This window comes from Dermacentor andersoni, chromosome 7 (genome assembly GCF_023375885.2).
Source record: "Dermacentor andersoni chromosome 7, qqDerAnde1_hic_scaffold, whole genome shotgun sequence".
Lineage (NCBI taxonomy): Eukaryota > Metazoa > Arthropoda > Arachnida > Ixodida > Ixodidae > Dermacentor > Dermacentor andersoni.
The window spans coordinates 40,242,792-40,265,057 of NC_092820.1; the positions used below are offsets into that span (position 1 = coordinate 40,242,792).

At 47.0% G+C, this 22,266-nt stretch overlaps 1 protein-coding gene across 1 annotated transcript; it reads left to right on the plus strand.

Annotated features, from left to right (window-relative positions):
- Window positions 1–750: 750 nt before the first annotated feature.
- LOC126535306 (amine sulfotransferase-like) lies at window positions 751–21,281 on the plus strand. Its single transcript, XM_050182200.3, has 2 exons — window positions 751–1,064; window positions 20,315–21,281. The coding sequence occupies exons 1-2, from the start codon at window positions 822–824 to the stop codon at window positions 21,029–21,031; spliced, it is 960 nt and encodes a 319-aa protein (XP_050038157.1). The 5' UTR covers window positions 751–821; the 3' UTR covers window positions 21,032–21,281.
- The last annotated feature ends 985 nt before the right edge of the window (window positions 21,282–22,266 follow it).

The window sequence follows — 22,266 nt, forward strand, 5'->3', positions numbered from 1 at the left end:
GATATTCGCCGCCTAACTAACCTCGAAAGCCGCAGAAGTCGTTCGACTAAAAAGACAGGTATGTCAGCATTAGAAACCGATTCACGGACATATGGTAGTGGGGGTGATAACTGATACTTTAGAGACAGCGAAGCGGTATAAGCGACTTCTCACACCCTTTGGAAGTACTAAGGGTCTCTTGGCTGGCTCATTTCATATTACGACGGCGGCGGCAGAAAACAGCGCCAATCGAAACGGCTGGTAGAATGAGCCCATAATAGCTTATGCTATAAAACACGTTGGTCCATCTGTTATCGCCTTGTCGAACCACAAGCAATACTAGATAGCGAACTACCTACGAAATGGTTCACCTAACCTTCATTCTCACAGTGCGTGGGATCTGCACTATCTGTTCTTTTGCGCTGTCTATTTTGAAAGCAGCTCTTAATACAGCGTGCTTACGTTTTAGAAAAGTCAGTCATGCAGAATTTATGACGTTCAAATACCAAGCTTCATCACATGAAAATTAGCACTAGAGGTTTCGCATCACAAAGCGTGACGAACACATGTGATTTCTTTGTAGGTGAAGCATGTACTTGCACTGAAATCTACAAAAACATAACTTTTGTGTTGCCTCAAAGTAGCCATTGAGGAAAAATAAAGATGTCTACTTTCTCCGGCATTACCGTCTGGATGAAATTTTTGAGTTTCTGTTCGAAAGGTCTCACGTGGTAAAATAGAATGACTTGACGAGCCTTATGAATGTTATTTAGAAGTCTGCAAATTATTTGTTCAAATATGCACAAATATGAGCTATAAACTGCGTATGTTACCAGAAAACCATGCCCGAGAGCCGCAGCCGTCACGTGGCAGATGGCGCCGCCATCAGCAAATTCTACCCCGAGGACAGTGTCCGCTCGGCGCTGTGCTACCAGCCTGCGCCGGACGACATCTTCGTCGTCACACATTTCCCCCAAAGCGGCGGCGACTGGGTGCAAGAGATTATCTACTACATCTTCCACGAGAGGGCTCCACCAGCTTCGCTCATAGATCATGCGGCGCATCTACCGCACCTCGAAATGCAGGTAAGCGTGGCCTTGTTGTCTGCACAGTTGCGTCCAATGTTTATGTCATGAAGGCTAAAAACGTCCGTACACTGACCGTAAACGATCGCGCTTTCGACCACGCTGTTCATTCTCAAAATCATGCCCTTGGTGTTATAAAGGACCCTATTAGGGCAGGACGATAGAAAGCCAAGATCCACCGAAGCCAAGGAAAGTGTAAGTGAGGTTGAAACTGTAATGCAGAAATATAACGAGGAAAGCAAAATGAATGGGGATGAAAAGGTGACTTGTCGCTGGTCGAAGAAGAACAAACTCCTTTACGCGTTCGTTGCTGGGCACGTCCGCGTTTAAACTAAGTGTTGTTCCTGGTAATAACAGTCAGTCAGTCAAGAACAAATAGTATTTTTCTACCAAAGTGTACTGTGAATATATAGTGGATCATATATACCTTGCATACTATCAATGATAGGCTTGAAATTCTTGCCGTATTTCGGCATGCTAACTGAGTAGGGTGGGTGGTTCGATTACATGCTGGTTTTAAAAAAGAAAATTCCTAATACATGATCGTTTTCTGTGATGGTGCACTGGCACTGCTGTCGCGTGGCCTGACATTGTTTGCTTGCATTTTTAAGGGATCCATTTGGTGATTTCAGTCGGTGAGCAGTACATGGCTGATTGCGGTACACACGCTGGCTATATGCTTTAGTGCCCTCAGGCTAGTTACGACAGACGCTGCAAGCAGCGAGTCGCTGGAACAACAGAAAACGTGTGTCGGAGCCAGCATTCATTCCGCGCTTTACTGGTTTCGCATTCAGTCCGTTAGGAAATGCGCAGGGTGCTGTTAACATTATGCTTTTACACTTGTGGTAAATGACCACGACCCCTGCAAAAGCATCTTCATAATATTGTGCGGATATACAACGGAGTACAGTCAGAAGACGCGGATACGTCGCTCTACAGAGCTCACGTTCTGCTCATCTGCAGTTACGCAGTTCCGCTCTTCAATTCGCATGTAATGACTAGATTTTTCTTGGCGTAATGTGAACTTAATGAAATGATAAAGTTTAGCAATTGTTATAGTAGCTTTACTTACAAAGAATACAACAAAAAATTCCGTTTGGCATCGTCATGTACTGTCCTGGATGTGATGAGGTTCATTACCCCTTAAAGAAACATGCAACTTGAGTGAGTGCTGATTACAGATTTTGTTAGACATAATCAATAATCTGTCTTACAAATATTGGTGAGATTAGGAAAAAGTCAAGCATCAAATTTAGAACCCTTTAACACTGCCATAAAGACAACATCACACTTGCGAAAGTTTTATTCATTGATTTTAGACTTCACACTTTTCACATATTCTCGCCCACACCTTTTCCTGCCTCATTAGGAAAGCAGTTGCCCTGAAGAGAACAAAATAACTTTTCGTAACGTCCGCTCAGGCAACATCCGTTGTTCGCTGTTTTTTACTGCACGCTATATAACATTTAGGTGGACAAAAATAACGTTTTGTAAATTATGTACCGCTGTGAGATCTACCTGTACTTCGTGAGCAGAAGTTTTGCAGTAGCCCTAGCATCGTCGCGTAAGCTTCGTGGTGTTCATCATATTGCTGCTTCACATGCTGTCACAAATGCTGTCAGAGAAATTCAGTATTGGTTTGCTACGGAGTTGTAGATATTGTACAATTTCTTTACGTTATCATTTTCTGGCAACCTTTTGAAAAAAAAAATATAAGTCCTCTGGGACGGTGCGGTCCCTCAGTCCACACCAGCAGGCCCCAGTCTTGGCCGGTCGCGCCCAAGAGCGGCAAGCCGAGCTTCGAACCACCGCTCGCGCTCACGAGTAACTTTGTCGTCTACTTCTTTGAATTCTTTCGCCGATGCCGTAGTTCCCATACCGCCCCTCTCTCTGCGAAGGTGATGATGGCACTGGTCCACGGGCGCTTGCAGTGACGGCACCGCGACCCCGGTGGCGGGGAAACCTTGCACACTGCTGTACTGAACGAGGATCGGCGGAGCAAGTAACGTTCGGTCACCGAGGTCTTCGAGGAATCCGAGGGCGCTATACCTGGCTGGGTTCCCGGACGTACGCTTCGCGAAGATGCGGTAGACAGGTGGTGGAGCCTCCGACTTGTCGAGGTCTTGCAGGAACCAGAAGGCCCTAGACCATTCCCGCAGGCACAGATGGTCCGGTCTTCCTCCTGGACATCATTCTGATGAGTGCACGCAGAAGGTCGCCGGAAGTAGCAGCCGCCCGCTCGCTGCCATTCCACCGCACAGAGACCACACGGCACTGCACCACGCAGTTAACGGTACGGGGAGATAGCAGACGGTGATGATTCTAGCTCGAACGGTGCCGCTACCACTATCGTAGGCAACTGAGCTCAAGCTCCCACGAGGTTCCCGTTGTAGCCATTGGTGAACTCCTCTTCGGAATCGTCGTCATCGTCTCCACCGCCATTGCCGCCAGCCGGCACCGAGGAGCCGCCGGCACAGTTCTAGACTACGCCCTCTTCGGGCTCAGACGAAGACGACGCGCCGCTCTTCTTCTCGGTTCGGAAGAACCTGATGAGGGGCTCTTCCGAGCTGTTTTCTGCGACAGTTTGCCTTTGCGTGCTTTGGCCGCTCCTTTACCGTCAACTGTCCAGTAGTCGTCGCTCTCCGACTTCTCCGACTCCCTGGACGCGGCCACGCCTCCGGCTTTGGAGCCACGCGTGGTCCCCATGCTTCGACAACTTGTCGCGTTGATGCAGTACTGCATCGAGCTGATGCAGTAATCGCACCGGCAGGTCCCTTCTCCAATCGTAGCGTTGGGAGCTACAGCAGCACACAATAGACAGCTGTCCCATGCCAGACCCATGCCAGACAGAGGAGGAGTCGGCGGAAACACTTCTCAGCGAAGGCCAGAGCTGCAGCTCGCACCGTGGAGATGACCACAAACCAGGCTGGGCAGGCGTCGCTACCGTCCATGGAACGGACAACGCCCTCCTTCCCCACGATCATGGTCCGTCCCGGAACGCAGCCGCGGACCAACGTTACGGGTGCTAATGTAGGAACGGCGCAGTCCCTCATTCCACGCAAGCAGGCCCCAGTCCTGGCCGGTCGCGCTCAAGAGCACTCAGCCGAGCTTCGAACCATCGCTCGCACTCACGAGTCACTTTGTCCTCTACTTCTTTGACTGCTGGCTCCGATGCCGGAGTTCCAATAGCCCTTAAGAGGAAGCTTTAGCTCGGGTGCTCCTATCCAAATACATGTAAAAGGAGAATTCGTTTTTCACGGCAACCACTGCACCAAATTTGACGAGGTTTGTTGCATTTAAATGAAAAACTTAAAATCTAGTGACTGTTGGTTTCGAATTTTCGAGTTAGGTCGTCAATGTTTTATTAAAAATTGGCGAAAATTGAAGATTTTCTAAAAACGAAACTATCAAGTTTACAACTCTGTAACTCAACAATGAAAAATGGTAATACAATTCTGTGAATTGTATCAAATAGTACATCTAAAGCGGACAAAATTGATACGTTACACATGAATATAACAAAAATTTATTAATAGGGAAATAACACTTTTGCAAAACTCTTGTAACCAACGTAACAAATTGATGTAAGATGTAAAATGACACATTGAATTTGTCCGCTTTGAATGATCTAATGGATGCCCTTTACAGAACCGCGATATCAGTTCTTGATGCAGTGATATGAATTTATAAACTTCGTGCTTCTATTCTTTTCAAATGGTCAAATATTTGAAAATCGTTTTAAGAAAATTCAAGCCTTAAATAGAAATTCCACTTCGCGCCCGAGGGTAGGTCAACGCCCTCGTGACATCGCCGACTACCTCGCCGCTACTAAGTGGAGCCCTCGACGACCGTCCCGTTCGCCGTCACCAGGCCGCTACCTGTCGCCGCAGCGCCGACCATACACTGGCCCAGCCCGAGGCCGGTCCGTCAGCCCATATCCGGAAAACTAAAAGCAGCAACCGATGGAGGTGCGGTTGCTGTTCGTAGAACTGACGAAGATCCTCCGCCGCCGCCGAAGACGACGAAGAAACCATCTCGACGACCTAATGACGACACGCCGCCGTCCCGACGAAGTCAGGAAGCCAAGACTACACCAACAAAAGACGACTTGACGACGCGACGTTCCAGCTTCAGTTCAACACGACGCAGCCGTGATCCGACGCCGAGGCCTAACTGCAACGCAAGACAAAGAACCACCGACCTCGACGTGCTTCTCGACGCCCACGCAGTCACCGCCTTAGTAGACACAGGAGCCGATTACTCCGTCATGAGTGGACCCATCGCCGCCCAGTTCAGGAAAGTTAAGACTGCATGGGAAGGCTCTCAAATTCGAACCGCTGGAGGACACCTGATTACGCCGACTGGGATCTGCACGGCAAGAATTACAGTTTATGACCGGACTTACCCTGCCACTTTCGTTGTCCTCCAACAGTGTTCACGAGACTTCATTCTCGGCATGGACTTCCTAAACCAACACGGCGCAGTCATCGACCTGAAGTCGAAGTCGATAACTCTGTCTACAGATCAAGCGATACCGCCGGAGAGCTCTCGTAGTCACCATGCCTTAAGTGTGCTCGAAGATCAAGCGAGAATCCCGCCTCGCTCCAGCATTGTTATTTCGGTCGGCACCGATACACCCGCTGACGTAGAAGGCGTCATCGAAGGCGACCAACGTTTACTCCTCGACCGTGAAATTTGCGTCGCAAGAGGGATCGCTCGACTGCACGGAGGAAACGCGAAAGTGTTGGTGACAAACTTCAGCCAGGAGTTCAAGCACATCAACAAGGGCACGACGATCGCATACATCGAGGAAATTCAGGAAACCAGCGATGACTTTGTCCTTTCGGATTCTGTTGCATCTACCCCGACGACCGTAGTTCCCGAGCCAGACTTCGAAATAAATCCAAGTCTCTCCGTGATTAAGCAGCAACAGCTCAGAAGCCTGCTTCGACGATACAAAGACTGCTTTTCGACGTCATCGAGGAATCGACAAACACCAGTCGAAAAGCATCGCATAATAACCGAAGAGTGCGCTCGACCACTACGCCAGAGCCCTTACCGAGTTTCGACGCGAGAGGCCGAAGCTAGAAGACAACAAGTCGACGAAATGCTGCGCGACGACATCATCCAGCCGTCAAAAAGCCCGTGGGCGTCTCCAGTCGTTTTAGTGAAGAAAAACGACGGAACCCTACGTTTTTGCGTTGATTATCGTCGACTGAACAAAATCACGAAGAAAGACGTATACCCCCTCCCACGGATGGACGACGCCTTGGATCGACTCTGAAATGCTAAATACTTCTCATCGATGGACCTCAAGTCTGGCTACTGGCAAATAGAAGTCGACGAAAGGGATCCCGAAAAGACCGCCTTCATCACGCCAGACGGCCTCTATGAATTCAAGGTTATGCCATTTGGACTGTGCTCGGCGCCTACAACGTTCCAGCGCGCGATGGACACGGTTTTAGCAGGATTGAAGTGGCAGACCTGTCTTGTTTACTTGGATGACGTCGTCGTCTTCGCCGGAAATTTCGAAGATCACCTTAAGCGGCTTGCGACAGTATTAGAGGCCATCAAATCATCAGGGCTCACTCTGAAGCCGGAAAAGTGTCGCTTCGCTTACGATGAGCTTCTATTCCTAGGCCACGTCATGAGCAAATCTGGAGTACGCCCCGACCCGCAGAAGACAGCTGCCATCGCAAAGTTCCCGCAGCCAATCGACAAGAAGGCAGTGCGCAGATTCCTTGGCATGTGTGCCTACTATAGGCGCTTTGTCAAGGACTTTTCACGCATCGCGGAGCCGCTAACACATCTAACGAAATGTGATGTCGAGTTCAAGTGGGAAACGCCGCAGGCCGACGCATTTCAAGAACTCAAACGACGCATGCAGTCGCCGCCGGTACTTGCACACTTCGACGAGGACGCCGATACTAAAATCCACACTGACGCCAGTAGCCTAGGCCTCGGTGCCGTCCTAGTCCAGAGGAAAGACGGACTTGAACGAGTGATATCTTATGCTAGTCGGTCGCTGTCAGAAGCGGAAGGCAATTATTCTACGACTGAAAAGGAATGCCTCGCCACCCTTTGGGCTACAGCAAAATTCCGCCCTTACCTCTATGGCAGGCCATTCAAAGTCGTCAGCGACCATCACGCGTTGTGTTGGCTAGCTAACTTAAAGGACCCTTCAGGACGGCTGGCCCGGTGGAGCCTCAGACTACAAGAATATGACGTCACGGTAATATACAAGTCCGGAAGAAAACACTCCGACGCCGACTGCTTATCACGCGCCCCCATCGAACCCCCGCCGCAAGACGACGAGGACGACGACGCCTTCCTCGGAATAATAAGTGCGGAAGACTTCATTAAACAGCAGCGAGCAGACCCGGAGTTAAAAGGCCTCGTCGAGTACTTGGAAGGGAACACCGACGCTGTCCCTAGGGCATTCAAGCGCGGGTTGTCTTCGTTAACGCTACAAAACAACCTGCTCGTGAAGAAGAACTTCTCACAAGTCCGCGCCAGCTACCTTCTTGTTGTACCGTCAGCGCTGCGTCCAGAAATACTGCACGCCCTACACGACGATCCAACCGCTGGGCACCTCGGTTTCTCCCGGACGCTGTCGAGAATACAGGAAAGGTATTACTGGCCGCGCCTCACCGCCGACGTCGCCCGTTACGTCAAGACATGCCGAGACTTTCAGCGGCGCAAGACACCACCGACAAGGCCAGCAGGATTACTACAGCCGATCGAACCTCCTCGTCGACCATTCCAGCAGATTGGGATGGATTTGTTGGGGCCGTTTCCGATGTCAACATCCGGAAATAAGTGGATCGTCGTGGCGACGGACTACCTCACCCGCTTCGCTGAAACTAAAGCTCTACCAAAAGGCAGCGCAGCCGAAGTGGCGAAATTTTTCGTCGAGCACATCCTGCTGCGACATGGTGCGCCAGAAGCCCTCATCACCGACAGAGGAACGGCTTTTACAGCAGAGCTCACCCAAGCCATTCTGCGATACAGCCAGACAAGTCACAGGAGGACAACTGCCTACAATCCGCAGACGAATGGTCTCACGGAGCGCCTGAACAAAACCCTCGCCGACAAGCTAGCAATGTTCGTCGACGTCGAACACAAGACCTGGGATGCCGTCCTGCCGTACGTAACATTCGCTTACAACACGGCGGTGCAAGAAACAACACAGATCATGCCGTTTAAGCTGGTTTACGGCAGGAATCCGACGACGACGCTCGACGCCATGCTGCCGCACGTCACTGACGAGGAAAATCTTGACGTCGCTAGCTATCTCCAGCGCGCCGAAGAAGCCCGACAGCTCGCCCGCCCGCGGATCAAGAACCAGCAGAGGACGGACAGCCGACACTTCAACCTCCGACGACGCTTTGTCGAGTACCAGCCCGGTGACCGTGTTTGGGTGTGGACCCCGATACGCCGACGAGGACTCAGTGAAAAACTACTGCGACGATATTTCGGACCCTACAAGGTCATCCGACGTATTGGCGCACTGGACTATGAGGTCGTGCCAGACGGCATTTCGCATTCACAGCGACGCCGCGCACGATCTGAAGTGGTCCACGTGGTGCGTCTTAAACCCTTTTACGGACGCTGACGAACTTCCTTATTTTGTTGTTTTCTTTGTTAGGTGTGCTTTTTTTTTATTACTTTCGTTTGTTTGCAGCATCGGGTCGATGCTTTTTAAGAGGGGGGTATTGACACGTGTACTTATATTTAACGGGCGACCATGTTTCGCCACATAACAAATGTTATCGGACAGCGCGGGACGCGCCTGCATGTATCCGAAGTTTCTGGAAAGTTATCGATGCTTCTATCCGCTCTCTGTTGCCGCCGAACCTTGTGTTATCTGATTTCATCGCGTGACTCGAATGTTGTAGAACTTTGTGGAAGGCATGCGGGTCCCAACGATTAGTCTGGAACCTTCGATGACTGCTGTATAAAAGCCGACGCACTTGACCCGCTGATCAGATTTTCGACGATCGCCGACCCTGTTCGCCGCTATCGTTGTGCTATAAGTGTAGCCTGTTTTTGTGGGCACAGGTTCGCCCAATAAAAGTTAGTTTTGTTCTTCACAGTATTGCTACTGTGTTCTTGAACGTCACCACCACGTGAGAATATGAGTCCCTTAACTAGGGAACCACCCTGTCTGGTGCCTGCGTGCACCACGTATTTATTTTGGGTCCAATAAATGTTGGTTAATCATCATCATCATCTAATAGTCGGCATGCGTAACGGCCCCAAGATTGTGCGATGCCTACAGTTCGAATGGTAATTTACTCATTGAAAAAACACACCATTTCAATTAGCAGAAGGTGAACACTCCGCAGTCCGGTGCGGTGCGCCGGTATCGTTCTCGTATACATCAGTGGATTGAGGTGGGGGAAATTTGGAGCACTGATAACCAGCAGCGTAGGGAGTCCGGGTCGAGAACTCTGCTAATGCAAATATGTCACACTGCTGCTTGAAGTACATGTCTGAAAAATAGTGACTGTTTTGAATGGCTGTCGCTTTCTTTCTAGCAATTTGATAAGTAATGCAGTGTACCATCGCCAACAGGCAGCAGAACTCAATTATAGGGACCTAGAGTAAAACCTCGCTCAAGGCTTTAGCTTCAAATATGAAAAAAAAAAATTGTGGGGGTGAATCATATCTTTGTAATTTTTTTTAAATAACATGTTGTTTGTTCGAACTGGCTCCGAAAAATCCAAACAGAGTTGCGGAGCGCACACCTATGCCTGTATCTGTACAGCAATCAGCCCCTGTACTCATGCGCTTGTAGCTGGACCTCAGATATTAGTTTGTGGCCGAGACTCCTTCCAAATAGGAAAAGATTTGGTTATCTGTACAATGGCTAGAGGAGTTTTCAGAAGAACATGAAGGAGCTTGCAGCACCTTGTGCTTGAAAGGAAAGAAATAATATCCGCCCATCTTCTAGCACGAAGGTACAAAGGAAACCCATATGGGCTTCACAGAAAGAAAGCTTCAGAGTTTAAGAGAAGAATTCGTCCTCGACCACGACTCAAACCCGAGACTAGTGCCTATCCGGGATGGTCGTTTTACCATCTCAGCTAACCAACTACAGATTCATGGATCGCAGGTTAATGGCAAAATATTCGACAAACCGAAGCACTAATAGAAAACATTCCTTGCAATTTTTTTTGCTTTCTTAAAGTTTTCTCCACGTTAGGATATTTCGATTAGAAGACTAATTAGCTGTTGCTCTGCAAGCTGCCAGCATCCTGGTTAGCTCAGATGGTAGATCAGCAGTCGTAGAAAGGCGTTGGTCCTTGGTTCGATTGCCGGAAGAGGAAGAATTTTTCTTCAACGGCGAGGCTTTGCTATTGAGAAACGCCTATGGAGATCCTTTATAGATTCGCACTACAATACTGGCGGGTGCCCAATTACCATTCCCTTCTACAAAATTCTCTGCACCTTGCGGTTTTCACAGAACTGATTTCGCATTCGTTGAGTCAGTTGATTTCGAGTTTCACTCGAAGGGCGAAGCACTGGCAATGATTTGAAAGTTGTATTATATTACGCGAGGCCTTGTGTTGGTATGCGCAGTGCAAATCGGCAGTAAACATTCGCTCAATCACGCGCGCGATGTCACCTCCCCCAAGATACACACAATAAAATACTTCACTCGATGAGCGCCAGCAGTGCCGGGTAACGCTGGCGGAATGACCTGTTTCGGCAGTTTCGGCAGCTGGTACCACGCACGCTCGTCTCAAAACGATCTATATGTGCTGGCGCCCTCTTTAGGATTTCATTGGGCAACCTCGGAAACTGAAAGATTGCGTGACCACTGATCTAGGCTGGCTCTAACACATGACGCATCAAGGTACAACTCGTCTCAATTCACCCTCTCAGTCGCGTTCGATTGCTGACCCTTGCACCCGCAGCACATCACCTGACCTTCAATTCCCAGCTCGTGTGCCGCGCATGCGCCGTTGCACGCAGCACAGCACGAATAAATAGCCCTCATGGCACGGTGACAGCAAAACACCACAGCTATGACGACAGCATGTATACACCTGTGGCGGCCGCATAACTGATATCGCAATGAAAGGAGGTTCCGTTATTTTTGTGCCGGACACTAGGATAGGGTTTTTTGTCATTTGGTTCAACAGGATAATGTAGTTATCTTAACACCAAATTCTGTAAGACAATCACTCACCGAAATATGTAATTTCATTGGAACGCGAAGACGTTTGCCTTTATTCATGTCGATATATTTTAATGTAGAATTTGTCTGGCAGAGGTGACTGCTAAAATGGAGACAAAGTGAAACGATGTGATCATTGAGGTAGTCGAGGAACTTGACTGACCGTAGCGGCAGCGTAAACAGAGCTAAAAGCACAGGCGCCCGGTGTACTTTATCCCTCACAGTGAGATTGTTAAAGGACAGCGGCGACCGGCGTCTGATGAGAGACGAAAAAAACGCAAACATACAAAGACGGGCGCTGTCTGTCTCGCGTCAGCACCTGGCGGCATCAACCAGGAGCAAGTCGTAGCAAACAACTCTTGCTTCCTTAACAAAATTATTACAACAACGTGAGCCTTGAATGCTATCATTGCCGACTTGAGCCCACTTACTTAGTGCCCCGTTATGCGGAATAATAAAAGAAGTTTAATCTTTCTTTCCAAATGCAGAAGGACGTGGAACAAGAGCTAAATGCACATGCCGTGAGAGGGGGACTTTCTCCAGTCAACATTTCAAGCCGACAAACACACATACGAGCAATGAAATGTGATGTACTTCCGACGTAAATCCTAACACAAATTAGGCAATTATCTACAAACTATAATTGTAACTAGCAAACAGTAAGCAGCTACGCGGAATATAGAAATATATTAGGCACTATTCACGTACACCATGTAAATGCGCTCAAATACTTAACATTAATGAGAAAAAATTCTCGCACACAATAACTCAGACAATTATTTCAACAATAGTTTTAGCATAGGATGCATTCACGCATACAATTATATTATTCAAAGCGCACATGAGAGAATATAAATAAACATTCATGAGAAACACCGAAGAGACCCTATATCTTTCACATTAATATATTGTAACTACTTAGATGCTTTTCATTTATCGTTCATTGAAGTTAGTTTCTTGCTCTACTCCATTTCGGAAATGCGAATTTGGTAGTTTATATGCTCTCTACAAGAATTAGTTCTGATTTGTGGTGTCCTCACGGTGCTTCTCGTGAAGCATACTGTGGTGGAGGTTTTATAGTCATATTTCTATATAATCAATTTTTACATGTTTTATTTACAATTTACAATATTTACAATTATTATTAGAGTTATAATTATATTCGAGTGCTGATTGCCGTGCTATCGTTTGCTAACGAAGCTTTCCCTCAAGTCTAAATATTTTAAGGCAGTTTGTCGTGTGCGTACCGTGGCTACGCACGCTTATATCGCCTTCCGTTTCTCTACCACGGGATGCGCTTTAAAACCACGGCGCTGTAATTTTGCTTCAGAGTCTTTCCTTCCCTCCCTTCTTCTCCACCCTTAAACTGGCTCTCTTAACTACTACACACAGAACAAAGCAACAGCGCGCGCATTAGATCCCATAGATGAGATGAATATTTACAATTAGTATTAGGGTTATAATTATATTCGAGTGCTGATTGCTGTGCTATCGTTTGTTACCGAAGCTTTCCCTCAAGTCTAAATATTTTAAGGCAGTTTGTCGTGTGCGTATCATGGCTACGCACGCTTATATCGCATTCCGTTTCTCTACCACGGGTGCGCTTTAAAACCACGGCGCTGCAGTTTTTGCTTTTCTCTTCTTTCTTCTTCTCCGCCCTTAAACTGGCTCTCTTAACTGTACTACACGCAGAGACAAAGAAACAGCGCGCGCATGCGATCCCACAGATGAGATGAATATATATATATATATATATATATATATATATATATATATATATATATATAGAAAACTATCAGTCATAGCTCTCGTAGTATAGCCCTCTGGGCCGTTTCCATTTTTTTTTTCGAAAGTAGTCCTATTAGGGTTATTATAATTACACGAAGGTATTTCGCCCTCATCAGCAGCAGTCCTTGGTATAGTTATTCTGGCGGCTAGCTTCCCACGCTATGCGTGCCGCCATCGCACCTGGTTAGGATTTTCCTAGACGCTAGAGTTATGCTTTGTCCGCGCAACCTTGAGCGATCGGAAAGCGCGTTTCCCCCTCTTGGCCGGCGGAGAAGGGAGGCTTCGTTCCGGCCGCGAAGCTCTCCACATCTCTCTAAGGTGCCTTGTGGATGTCTTGTGCTGAAGATGCCCTCTCGGTGAGCGCATATTTCACCCCTCATCTTTTAAGAGGTTCAATACATACAAGCATTTGTCTAGGAAACCAGATTTTTTTTCAAGGGAATTTTCCACGTCTCAGTAATTTCTCTCGTCGTATTCGAGTGCTGATTGTCGTGTTATAGTTTGTTAACGAAGCTTTCCCTCAAGTCTAAATATTTTAAGGCAGTTTTCCTAGCCTCTAAAGCCGCTCGAGCTCGCTCTTCTCCTTGAGCGGCCATTTTTCCTAGAAAGTATGCCTTCCAACCACTCCGCCCTTAAACTGGCTCTCTCAACTACTACACGCAGTGACAAAGCAACAGCGCGCGCATTAGATCCCATAGATGAGATGAATATTTACAATTAGTATTAGGGTTATAATTATATTCGAGTGCTGATTGCCGTGCTATCGTTTCCTAACGAAGCTTTCCCTCAAGTCTAAATATTTTAAGGCAGTTTGTCGTGTGCGTATCATGGCTACGCACGCTTATATCGCATTCCGTTTCTCTACCACGGGTGCGCTTTAAAACCACGGCGCTGCAGTTTTTGCTTTTCTCTTCTTTCTTCTTCTCCGCCCTTAAACTGGCTCTCTTAACTGTACTACACGCAGAGACAAAGAAACAGCGCGCGCATTAGATCCCATAGATGAAATGAATATTTACAATTATTATTAGAGTTATAATTATATTCGAGTGCTGATTGCCGTGCTATCGTTTGCTATCGAAGCTTTCCCTCAAGTCTAAATATTTTAAGGCAGTTTGTCGTGTGCGTATCATGGCCACGCACGCTTATATCGCCTTCCGTTTCTCTACCACGGGATGCGCTTTAAAACCACGGCGCTGTAATTTTGCTTCAGAGACTTTCCTTCCCTCCCTTCTTCTCCACCCTTAAACTGGCTCTCTTAACTACTACACACAGAACAAAGCAACAGCGCGCGCATTAGATCCCACAGATGAGATGAATATTTACAATTAGTATTAGGGTTATAATTATATTCGAGCGCTGATTGCTGTGCTATCGTTTGTTACCGAAGCTATCCCTCAAGTCTAAATATTTTAAGGCAGTTTGTCGTGTGCGTATTATGGCTACGCACGCTTATATCGCATTCCGTTTCTCTACCACGGGTGCGCTTTAAAACCACGGCGCTGAAGTTTTTGCTTTTCTCTTCTTTCTTCTTCTCCGCCCTTAAACTGGCTCTCTTAACTGTACTACACGCAGAGACAAAGAAACAGCGCGCGCATGCGATCCCATAGATGAGATGAATATATATATATATATATATATATATATAGAAAACTATCAGTCATAGCTCTCGTAGTATAGCCCTTTGGGCCGTTTCCTTTTTTTTCGAAAGTAGTCCTATTAGGGTTATTATAATTACACGAAGGTATTTCGCCCTCATCAGCAGCAGTCCTTGGTATAGTTATTCTGGCGGCTAGCTTCCCACGCTATGCGTGCCGCCATCGCATCTGGTTAAGCTTTTCCTAGACGCTAGAGTTATGCTTTGTCCGCGCAACCTTGAGCGATCGGAAAGCGCGTTTCCCCCTCTTGGCCGGCGGAGAAGGGAGGCTTCGTTCCGGCCGCGAAGCTCTCCACATCTCTGTAAGGTGCCTTGTGGATGTCTCGTGCTGAAGATGCCCTCTCGGTGAGCGCATATTTCACCCCTCATCTTTAAAGAGGTTCAATACATACAAGCATTTGTCTAGCAAACCAGATTTTTTTTCAAGGGAATTTTCCACGTCTCAGTAATTTCTCTCGTCGTATTCGAGTGCTGATTGCCGTGTTATAGTTTGTTAACGAAGCTTTCCCTCAAATCTAAATATTTTAAGGCAGTTTTCCTAGCCTCTAAAGCCGCTCGAGCTCGCTCTTCTCTTTGAGCGGCCATTCCTCTTTCCACGTAAGTGTGAGGCTCGGAGCAGGAGCTGTGGCGCTTGAAAGTAGCCTGGGGCCTGACGAACCAACCGACTGAGCTATCTTTCCGGGCAACATCGAAGGGTCACGAGTTCAAATCACCTGTTATGTTCCTTTTTTTTTCCGCCCCTTTTTCTTTCTTTTTTTTTCTTTTAATGTCTTTTCCTTCATTTTATCACTGTACGGGAACCCTCCTAAAAAAAAGAAAGATATATATCTTCAAATATGTATGGCCTCACACTCACATGTGCAGGTCATAAATACCAGGTTCTCTAGCCGAGTGCCATCCATGCGTTATAACCGAGCTCAGATTGGTCCACCTTGACTGACCAAATAGGGCACCACTGTAGGTTAAATGAGGCGTACAACTCCTGCGGGACCCGCCGTGGTTGCTCAGTGGTTATGGTGTTAGACTGCTGAGCACGAGGTCGCGGGATCGGACCCCGACCACGGCGGCCGCATTTCGATGGGGGCGAAATGCGAAAACACCCGTGTACTTAGAATTAGTTGCACGTTAAAGAACCCCAGGTGGCCGAAATTTTCGGAGTCCTCCACTACGGCGTGCATAATCAGAAAGTGGTTTTGTCACGTCAAACCCCATAAATTAATTTTTAATTTAACTCCTACGGGGACGGTAGAGTATCCGTCTCCAGTGCAAGAGGACCGTGATTCAAATCCCGGTGCCGCGCTATTCTCCACCGGAAAATACAAAAAAAAAAACGTGTGTTGAGAAAATTGCACAAACAGGCCTGGAGTGCGGCCTGATCCCGGTGACCAGAACCGGTAACGCACTCTCTCACCAGAGCAGGATTGGCCACCCTGGTGCAGTACTTGGCCACAACCTCCTATATGAATACAACAATCGAACCCCGGCCCTCAGTCCCCAGCAGCCGCGAAGCAACTGACCACGGCGGCGGTCAGATCTGTGACGCTGCAGAGGGTGCTAAGAATACCTGGCTCCGGACAGGCCGCCATTGGAATCTGAACCTGGCAACGTTTAACGTTAGAACGCTATCTAGTGAGGCGAGTCTAGCAGTGTTATTGGAGGAATTAGAGGGTCGTAAATGGAATATAATAGGGCTCAGTGAGGTTAGGAGCACAAAAGAAGCATATACAGTGCTAAAAAGCGGGCATGTACTGTCCTACCGGGGCTTAGCGGAGAGACGAGAACTAGGAGTCGGATTCCTGATTAATAAGGAAATAGCTGGTAACATACAGGAATTCTATAGCATTAACGAGAGGGTGGTATGTCTTGTTGTGAAACTTAATAAGAGGTACAAAATGAAGGTTGTACAGGTCTACGCTTCTACATCTAGTCATGATGACCAGGAAGTCGAAAGCTTTTATGAAGACGTAGAATCGGCGATGGGTAAAGTCAAAACAAAATACACTATACTGATGGGCGACTTCAATGCCAGGGTAGGCAAGAAGCAGGCTGGAGACAAGTCAGTGGGGGAATATGGCATAGGCTCTAGGAATAGCAGAGGAGAATTATTAGTAGAGTTTGCAGAACAGAATAATATGCGTATAATGAATACCTTTTTCCGCAAGCGGGTTAGCCGAAAGTGGACGTGGAGGAGCCCGAATGGTGAGACTAGAAATGAAATCGACTTCATACTCTGCGCGAACCCTGGCATCATTCAAGATGTAGACGTGCTCGGCAAGGTACGCTGCAGTGACCACAGGATGGTAAGAACTCGAATTAGCCTAGACTTGAGGAGGGAACGAAAGAAACTGGTACACAAGAAGCCAATCAATGAGTTAGCGGTAAGAGGGAAACTAGAGGAATTCCGGATCAAACTACAGAACAGGTATTCGGCTTTAACTCAGGAAGAGGACCTTAGTGTTGAAGCAATGAAGGACAATCTCATGGGCATCATTAAGGAGTGCGCAATAGAAGTCGGTGGTAACGCCGTTAGACAGGAAACCAGTAAGCTATCGCAGGAGACGAAAGATCTGATCAAGAAACGCCAATGTATGAAAGCCTCTAATCCTACAGCTAGAATAGAACTGGCAGAACTTTCTAAGTTAATCAACAAGCGTAAGACAGCGGACATCAGGAACTATAATATGGATAGAATTGAACAGGCTCTCAGGAACGGAGGAAGCCTAAAAACAGTGAAGAAGAAACTAGGAATAGGCAAGAATCAGATGTGTGCGTTAAGAGACAAAGCCGGCAATATCGTTACTAATATGGACGAGATAGTTCAAGTGGCTGAGGAGTTCTATAGAGATTTATACAGTACCAGTGGCACCCACGACGATAGTGGAAGAGAGAATAGCCTAGAGGAATTCGAAATCCCACAGGTAACGCCAGAAGAAGTAAAGCCAGAAGAAGGCTTAGGAGCTATGCAAAGGGGGAAGGCAGCTGGGGAGGATCAGGTAACAGCAGATTTGTTAAAGGATGGTGGTCAGATTGTTCTAGAGAAACTGGCCACCCTGTATACGCAATGCCTCATAACCTCGAGCGTACCGGAATCTTGGAAGAACGCTAACATAATCCTAATCCATAAGAAAGGGGACGCCAAAGACTTGAAAAATTATAGACCGATCAGCTTACTGTCAGTTGCCTACAAAGTATTTACTAAGGTAATCGCAAATAGAATCAGGAACACCTTAGACTTCTGTCAACCAAAGGACCAGGCAGGATTCCGTAAAGGCTACTCAACAATAGACCATATTCACACTATCAATCAAGTGATAGAGAAATGTGCAGAATATAACCAACCCTTATATATAGCTTTCATTGATTACGAAAAAGCGTTTGATTCAGTCGAAACCTCAGCAGTCATGGAGGCATTACGGAATCAGGGTGTAGATGAGCCATATGTAAAAATACTGGAAGATATCTATAGCGGCTCCACAGCCACCGTAGTCCTCCACAAAGAAAGCAACAAAATCCCTATAAAGAAAGGCGTCAGACAGGGAGATACGATATCTCCAATGCTATTCACAGCATGTTTACAGGAGGTATTCAGAGGCCTGGAGTGGGAAGAATTGGGGATAAAAGTTGATGGAGAATACCTTAGCAACTTGCGATTCGCTGATGATATTGCCTTGCTTAGTAACTCAGGAGACCAATTGCAATGCATGCTCACTGACCTGGAGAGGCAAAGCAGAAGGGTGGGTCTGAAAATTAATCTGCAGAAAACTAAAGTACTGTTTAACAGTCTCGGAAGAGAACAGCAGTTTACGATAGGTAGCGAAACACTGGAAGTGCTAAGGGAATACATCTACTTAGGGCAGGTAGTGACCACGGATCCGGATCATGAGACTGAAATAACCAGAAGAATAAGAATGGGTTGGGGTGCGTTTGGAAGGCATTCTCAAATCATGAACAGTAGGTTGCCACTATCCCTCAAAAGGAAAGTGTACAACAGGTGTGTGTTACCAGTACTCACATATGGGGCAGAAACCTGGAGGCTTACGAAAAGGGTTCTGCTGAAATTGAGAACGACGCAACGAGCTATGGAAAGAAGAATGATGGGTGTAACGTTGAGGGATAGGAAAAGAGCAGATTGGGTGAGGCAACAAACGCGGGTAAACGACATCTTAGTTGAAATCAAGAAAAAGAAATGGGCATGGGCCGGACATGTAATGAGGAGGGAAGATAACCGATGGTCACTAAGAGCTACGGACTGGATTCCAAGAGAAGGGAAGCGTAGCAGGGGGCGGCAGAAAGTTAGGTGGGCAGATGACATTAAGACGTTTGCAGGGACAACATGGCCACAATTAGTACATGACCGGGGTAGTTGGAGAAGTATGGGAGAGGCCTTTGCCCTGCAGTGGGCGTAACTAGGCTGATGATGATGATGATGATGATGATGATTCGTTTATAAATATATATCTAAGTTACGTTAAGAATTTCATGTGTAGGAAACAACTGATGAATACGTAAGTCCTGCGGTCGTCAATGATGGTTGTCTAAAATTCCCAGGACTCATTTCTCTATAACATATATCTGACGCAAATTCTGGTTACTTGCTGCATACCAAGAGGCAACATGATAATGTGAAAATAAATAGCGTACAACAGAGTACTTTTTAAACCACTATGGCAGTAGCCCACTAAGTTTAATGAGGCAACCTACAGACTTACTTAGTTCTTTCGTTCCCTTCTTTACATGTGTATTCCAAGACATGTCTTTCTGAAACAAGACAGCTAAAAATTGCTTTACTTCTTCCTGGTTTCTCCTAGTGTCATTAAATAATAATGGTGTATCTTCGTTCAAAGAGGTATTTCTTCGTCCGAAAATAATATGGTTAGTTTTACTTACACTTACTTGTAGTTTGTTTTTAGATAGCCAAATTGATAATAGATATAAATACTGATTAGCTAATTGCTTAAAGTGCGGAATTGTTTTGGCCACAAAAAGGACGTTGGCAGCACCAGCGAACCGAATAATATACTAGCAATTTGGAATTTCAGATAGATCGTTGTGAATGATATGAACAATAATGGCCAAACTATTGACCCTTGTCGTATCTCTCCTATTCTAGGTTTTTGCGACACATCGTTATTGACGGCTGCATACTGTAGACGGTATATCAGGCAATTCTTCATAAGGGAAATGCAATTCATCGAATACGATAATCACTGAGCTTGCACAGAGTGCTTCCATCCATGTAGTGTTTATAAAGATGCGCAGAAGCATTTTTCTCTGCACTGCAAAGGAAGCAGAAATCAAACAGAAAACAGAAATCTCATTTATCTGAATTCAAAAGTCTTCAAAACTGGTGTCACAGATATGTCCCATCACAGAAGAATCAAACACTTTTGAGCAATTTCTTGCGCGTCACCTTAACACCTACTTCGTCCTTTATGAAGTCAGTGTGACTTCCTTTAGTAATGCCGCGCCATTTCTTATTCAACCAGGATTGTTTCTTCTTGTCAAAACACAAGCTTGAGAGTGTTCTGGCAGTTGGTAGTTGTACTGCCCTAAGGATGCTTAGAAGAAACTACAGAATATTGCGTTTACGGTGTACTTATCTTCATTTATTTGCTATTCTAGGGCTCCGAGGCTGCACAGGCCATGCCAAGACCTGGAAGCATCCGCACCCATCTACCGTTTCACCTCGTTCATCGCGCGAACTCCGCGAAGTACATTTACGTAGCAAGGAACCCGTACGACTGCAGTGTCTTCTTCTTCGAGCAGCTCTGTAATTCTCAGGGCAGAACCGTTAACGAAGCCTTCGAAGCTTTCCCAGCATTCTTCGAAAAGTTCGTCGAAGGCCGTGCGCTCTGCGGTGATTATCTCACTGACCTCCTCTCCTGGTACGAGAGGAGATTCGACGACAACGTGCTCTTTCTCACGTACGAAGAACTAGTCGAAGAGAACAAGACGTCAGTCCTGAGGATCGCTGATTTTTTAGACCAAGAAGGCGAGCACGGGAAGAAGTTGAGACGGAACCGGAAGTTACTTGAGAAGATCTGCGCAGAGACGCGACACTGGGGTGTCTGGGAATGCGTGGACCGAGACGCCAAGGAGAAAGTAAAGGAAGCTGCCGCCATATCTGACGAAGGCAAACCGGATTGGGTCAAACGCTTGCAAAAAGCCCAAAATTCGGTAGCCTTCGGCAGGGTGTTCAAGAGTTGTGAAGAGAGCAAGCCGCATCTTACTCACGACATCATATTTACACCGGATATGATGGCGAAGTTGAAAGAGCGCATTATGGCTGCGGCCGGAACCACTCGCACTGTCATGAACCTGTGGCAGAGTAACAACTAATCTTCAAGATACGCGAGGACTGGCCTCATTTGTGCGAATCGTCTGTTTCGCTCTTGACGCAAACATGCCCGATTACAATCATTTTAAGAGACTAAAGTGGTTAATATTCCAGTCATCAGCAGCGCCGATGGCAGCATGCGTCGTTCGCAAATGCGAGCGGCCACACTCCTTCAGGAACACCAAAGTTTATGGGACAGAGTTATCGAGTGAAAATTACAAGTAAAATAAACTTTGTTAAGTACATGTTCGATATCAATACTACGATATTCATACCTTGGCAATAAAATTGATGCAAATAAGATTTATGCCATTAGTGTGCTGATTAGTTGTGCCAAAATCGAGATACTAGTATATCTCTCATAGCGTTACGGGTTATTACAGATTGATTACTACGCACTGTGCGATCAACGGCCGAAAAACAAAACAAATGAGCGATTGTAGTTTAGTTTTCTTGCATGTGTGGTAAATCATGCATCTTGCGGTCTCTATCAAGCTCTGCTCAACTTGGTGCCACCTAGACAGCCGCAGAAGTCCCAGGATGTGAGCCCTCATCTCAGTCTCATGTGCGCATGTGTACCCGAAGCGAACGCTTGTCTCGTCTCACATAGGAGCGAGACAGCACCGCACATGGAAAAGGCTGATAGTACAAGGAAGGCGTTCATTAGGCGGCTACCTTGGCGTTCACTAACTGCTACACCCTATAGTCGCGGTGTGCATTAGGCAGGGCTCCCGCAATTTAAGGATGAGAAACAGTATTAGATTGTATACTAAAACGTGGCCACATGGCGCTATACAAGTAAATGGCTCCCAACGAACCTGCTACATGGACCATATGTTTGCAGCTGTAGCATCCGAGGTGACCTGGCGCAATATGGCCTCGCACGTGAAGTGACCCGAATACCTTTGGCGTAGATTTCAGAACAGAAACACCGAATAGGTAGCACCCCCTTCGAGTCGGGGACCTTCGGCAAGGCCGGTCAGCGGAGGAGTGACCGGGAGAGTTGCAATTAAATACGCGCAGTTTCGCCACACGAGAGCTTCTACCTACGCCCCACTACCATGGTAGACTAGAGCCTCCAAGAGAGACGGGACGCGAGTTCTACCCAAAAGAGACCAATCGGGTGCGCCGCTGGCCCGCTTGGGGGTGGAGAGAAGAAAAAGTGTTTTACAGTTCCGCTGCTGTTTTGTGCCCTCGGAGCACAGAGAGGAAGCGGCAGCTCGCAGACGCGCGGTTC

What these genes read in the sequence shown, in the direction of transcription:
- LOC126535306 (XM_050182200.3), top strand. Translation starts at nt 822, where the DNA reads ATGCCCGAGAGCCGCAGCCGTCACGTGGCAGATGGCGCCGCCATCAGC. An exon ending in TACCGCACCTCGAAATGCAG is followed by an intron (nt 1,065 to 20,314) that starts GTAAGCGTGGCC and finishes TTGCTATTCTAG; the next exon opens with GGCTCCGAGGCTGCACAGGC.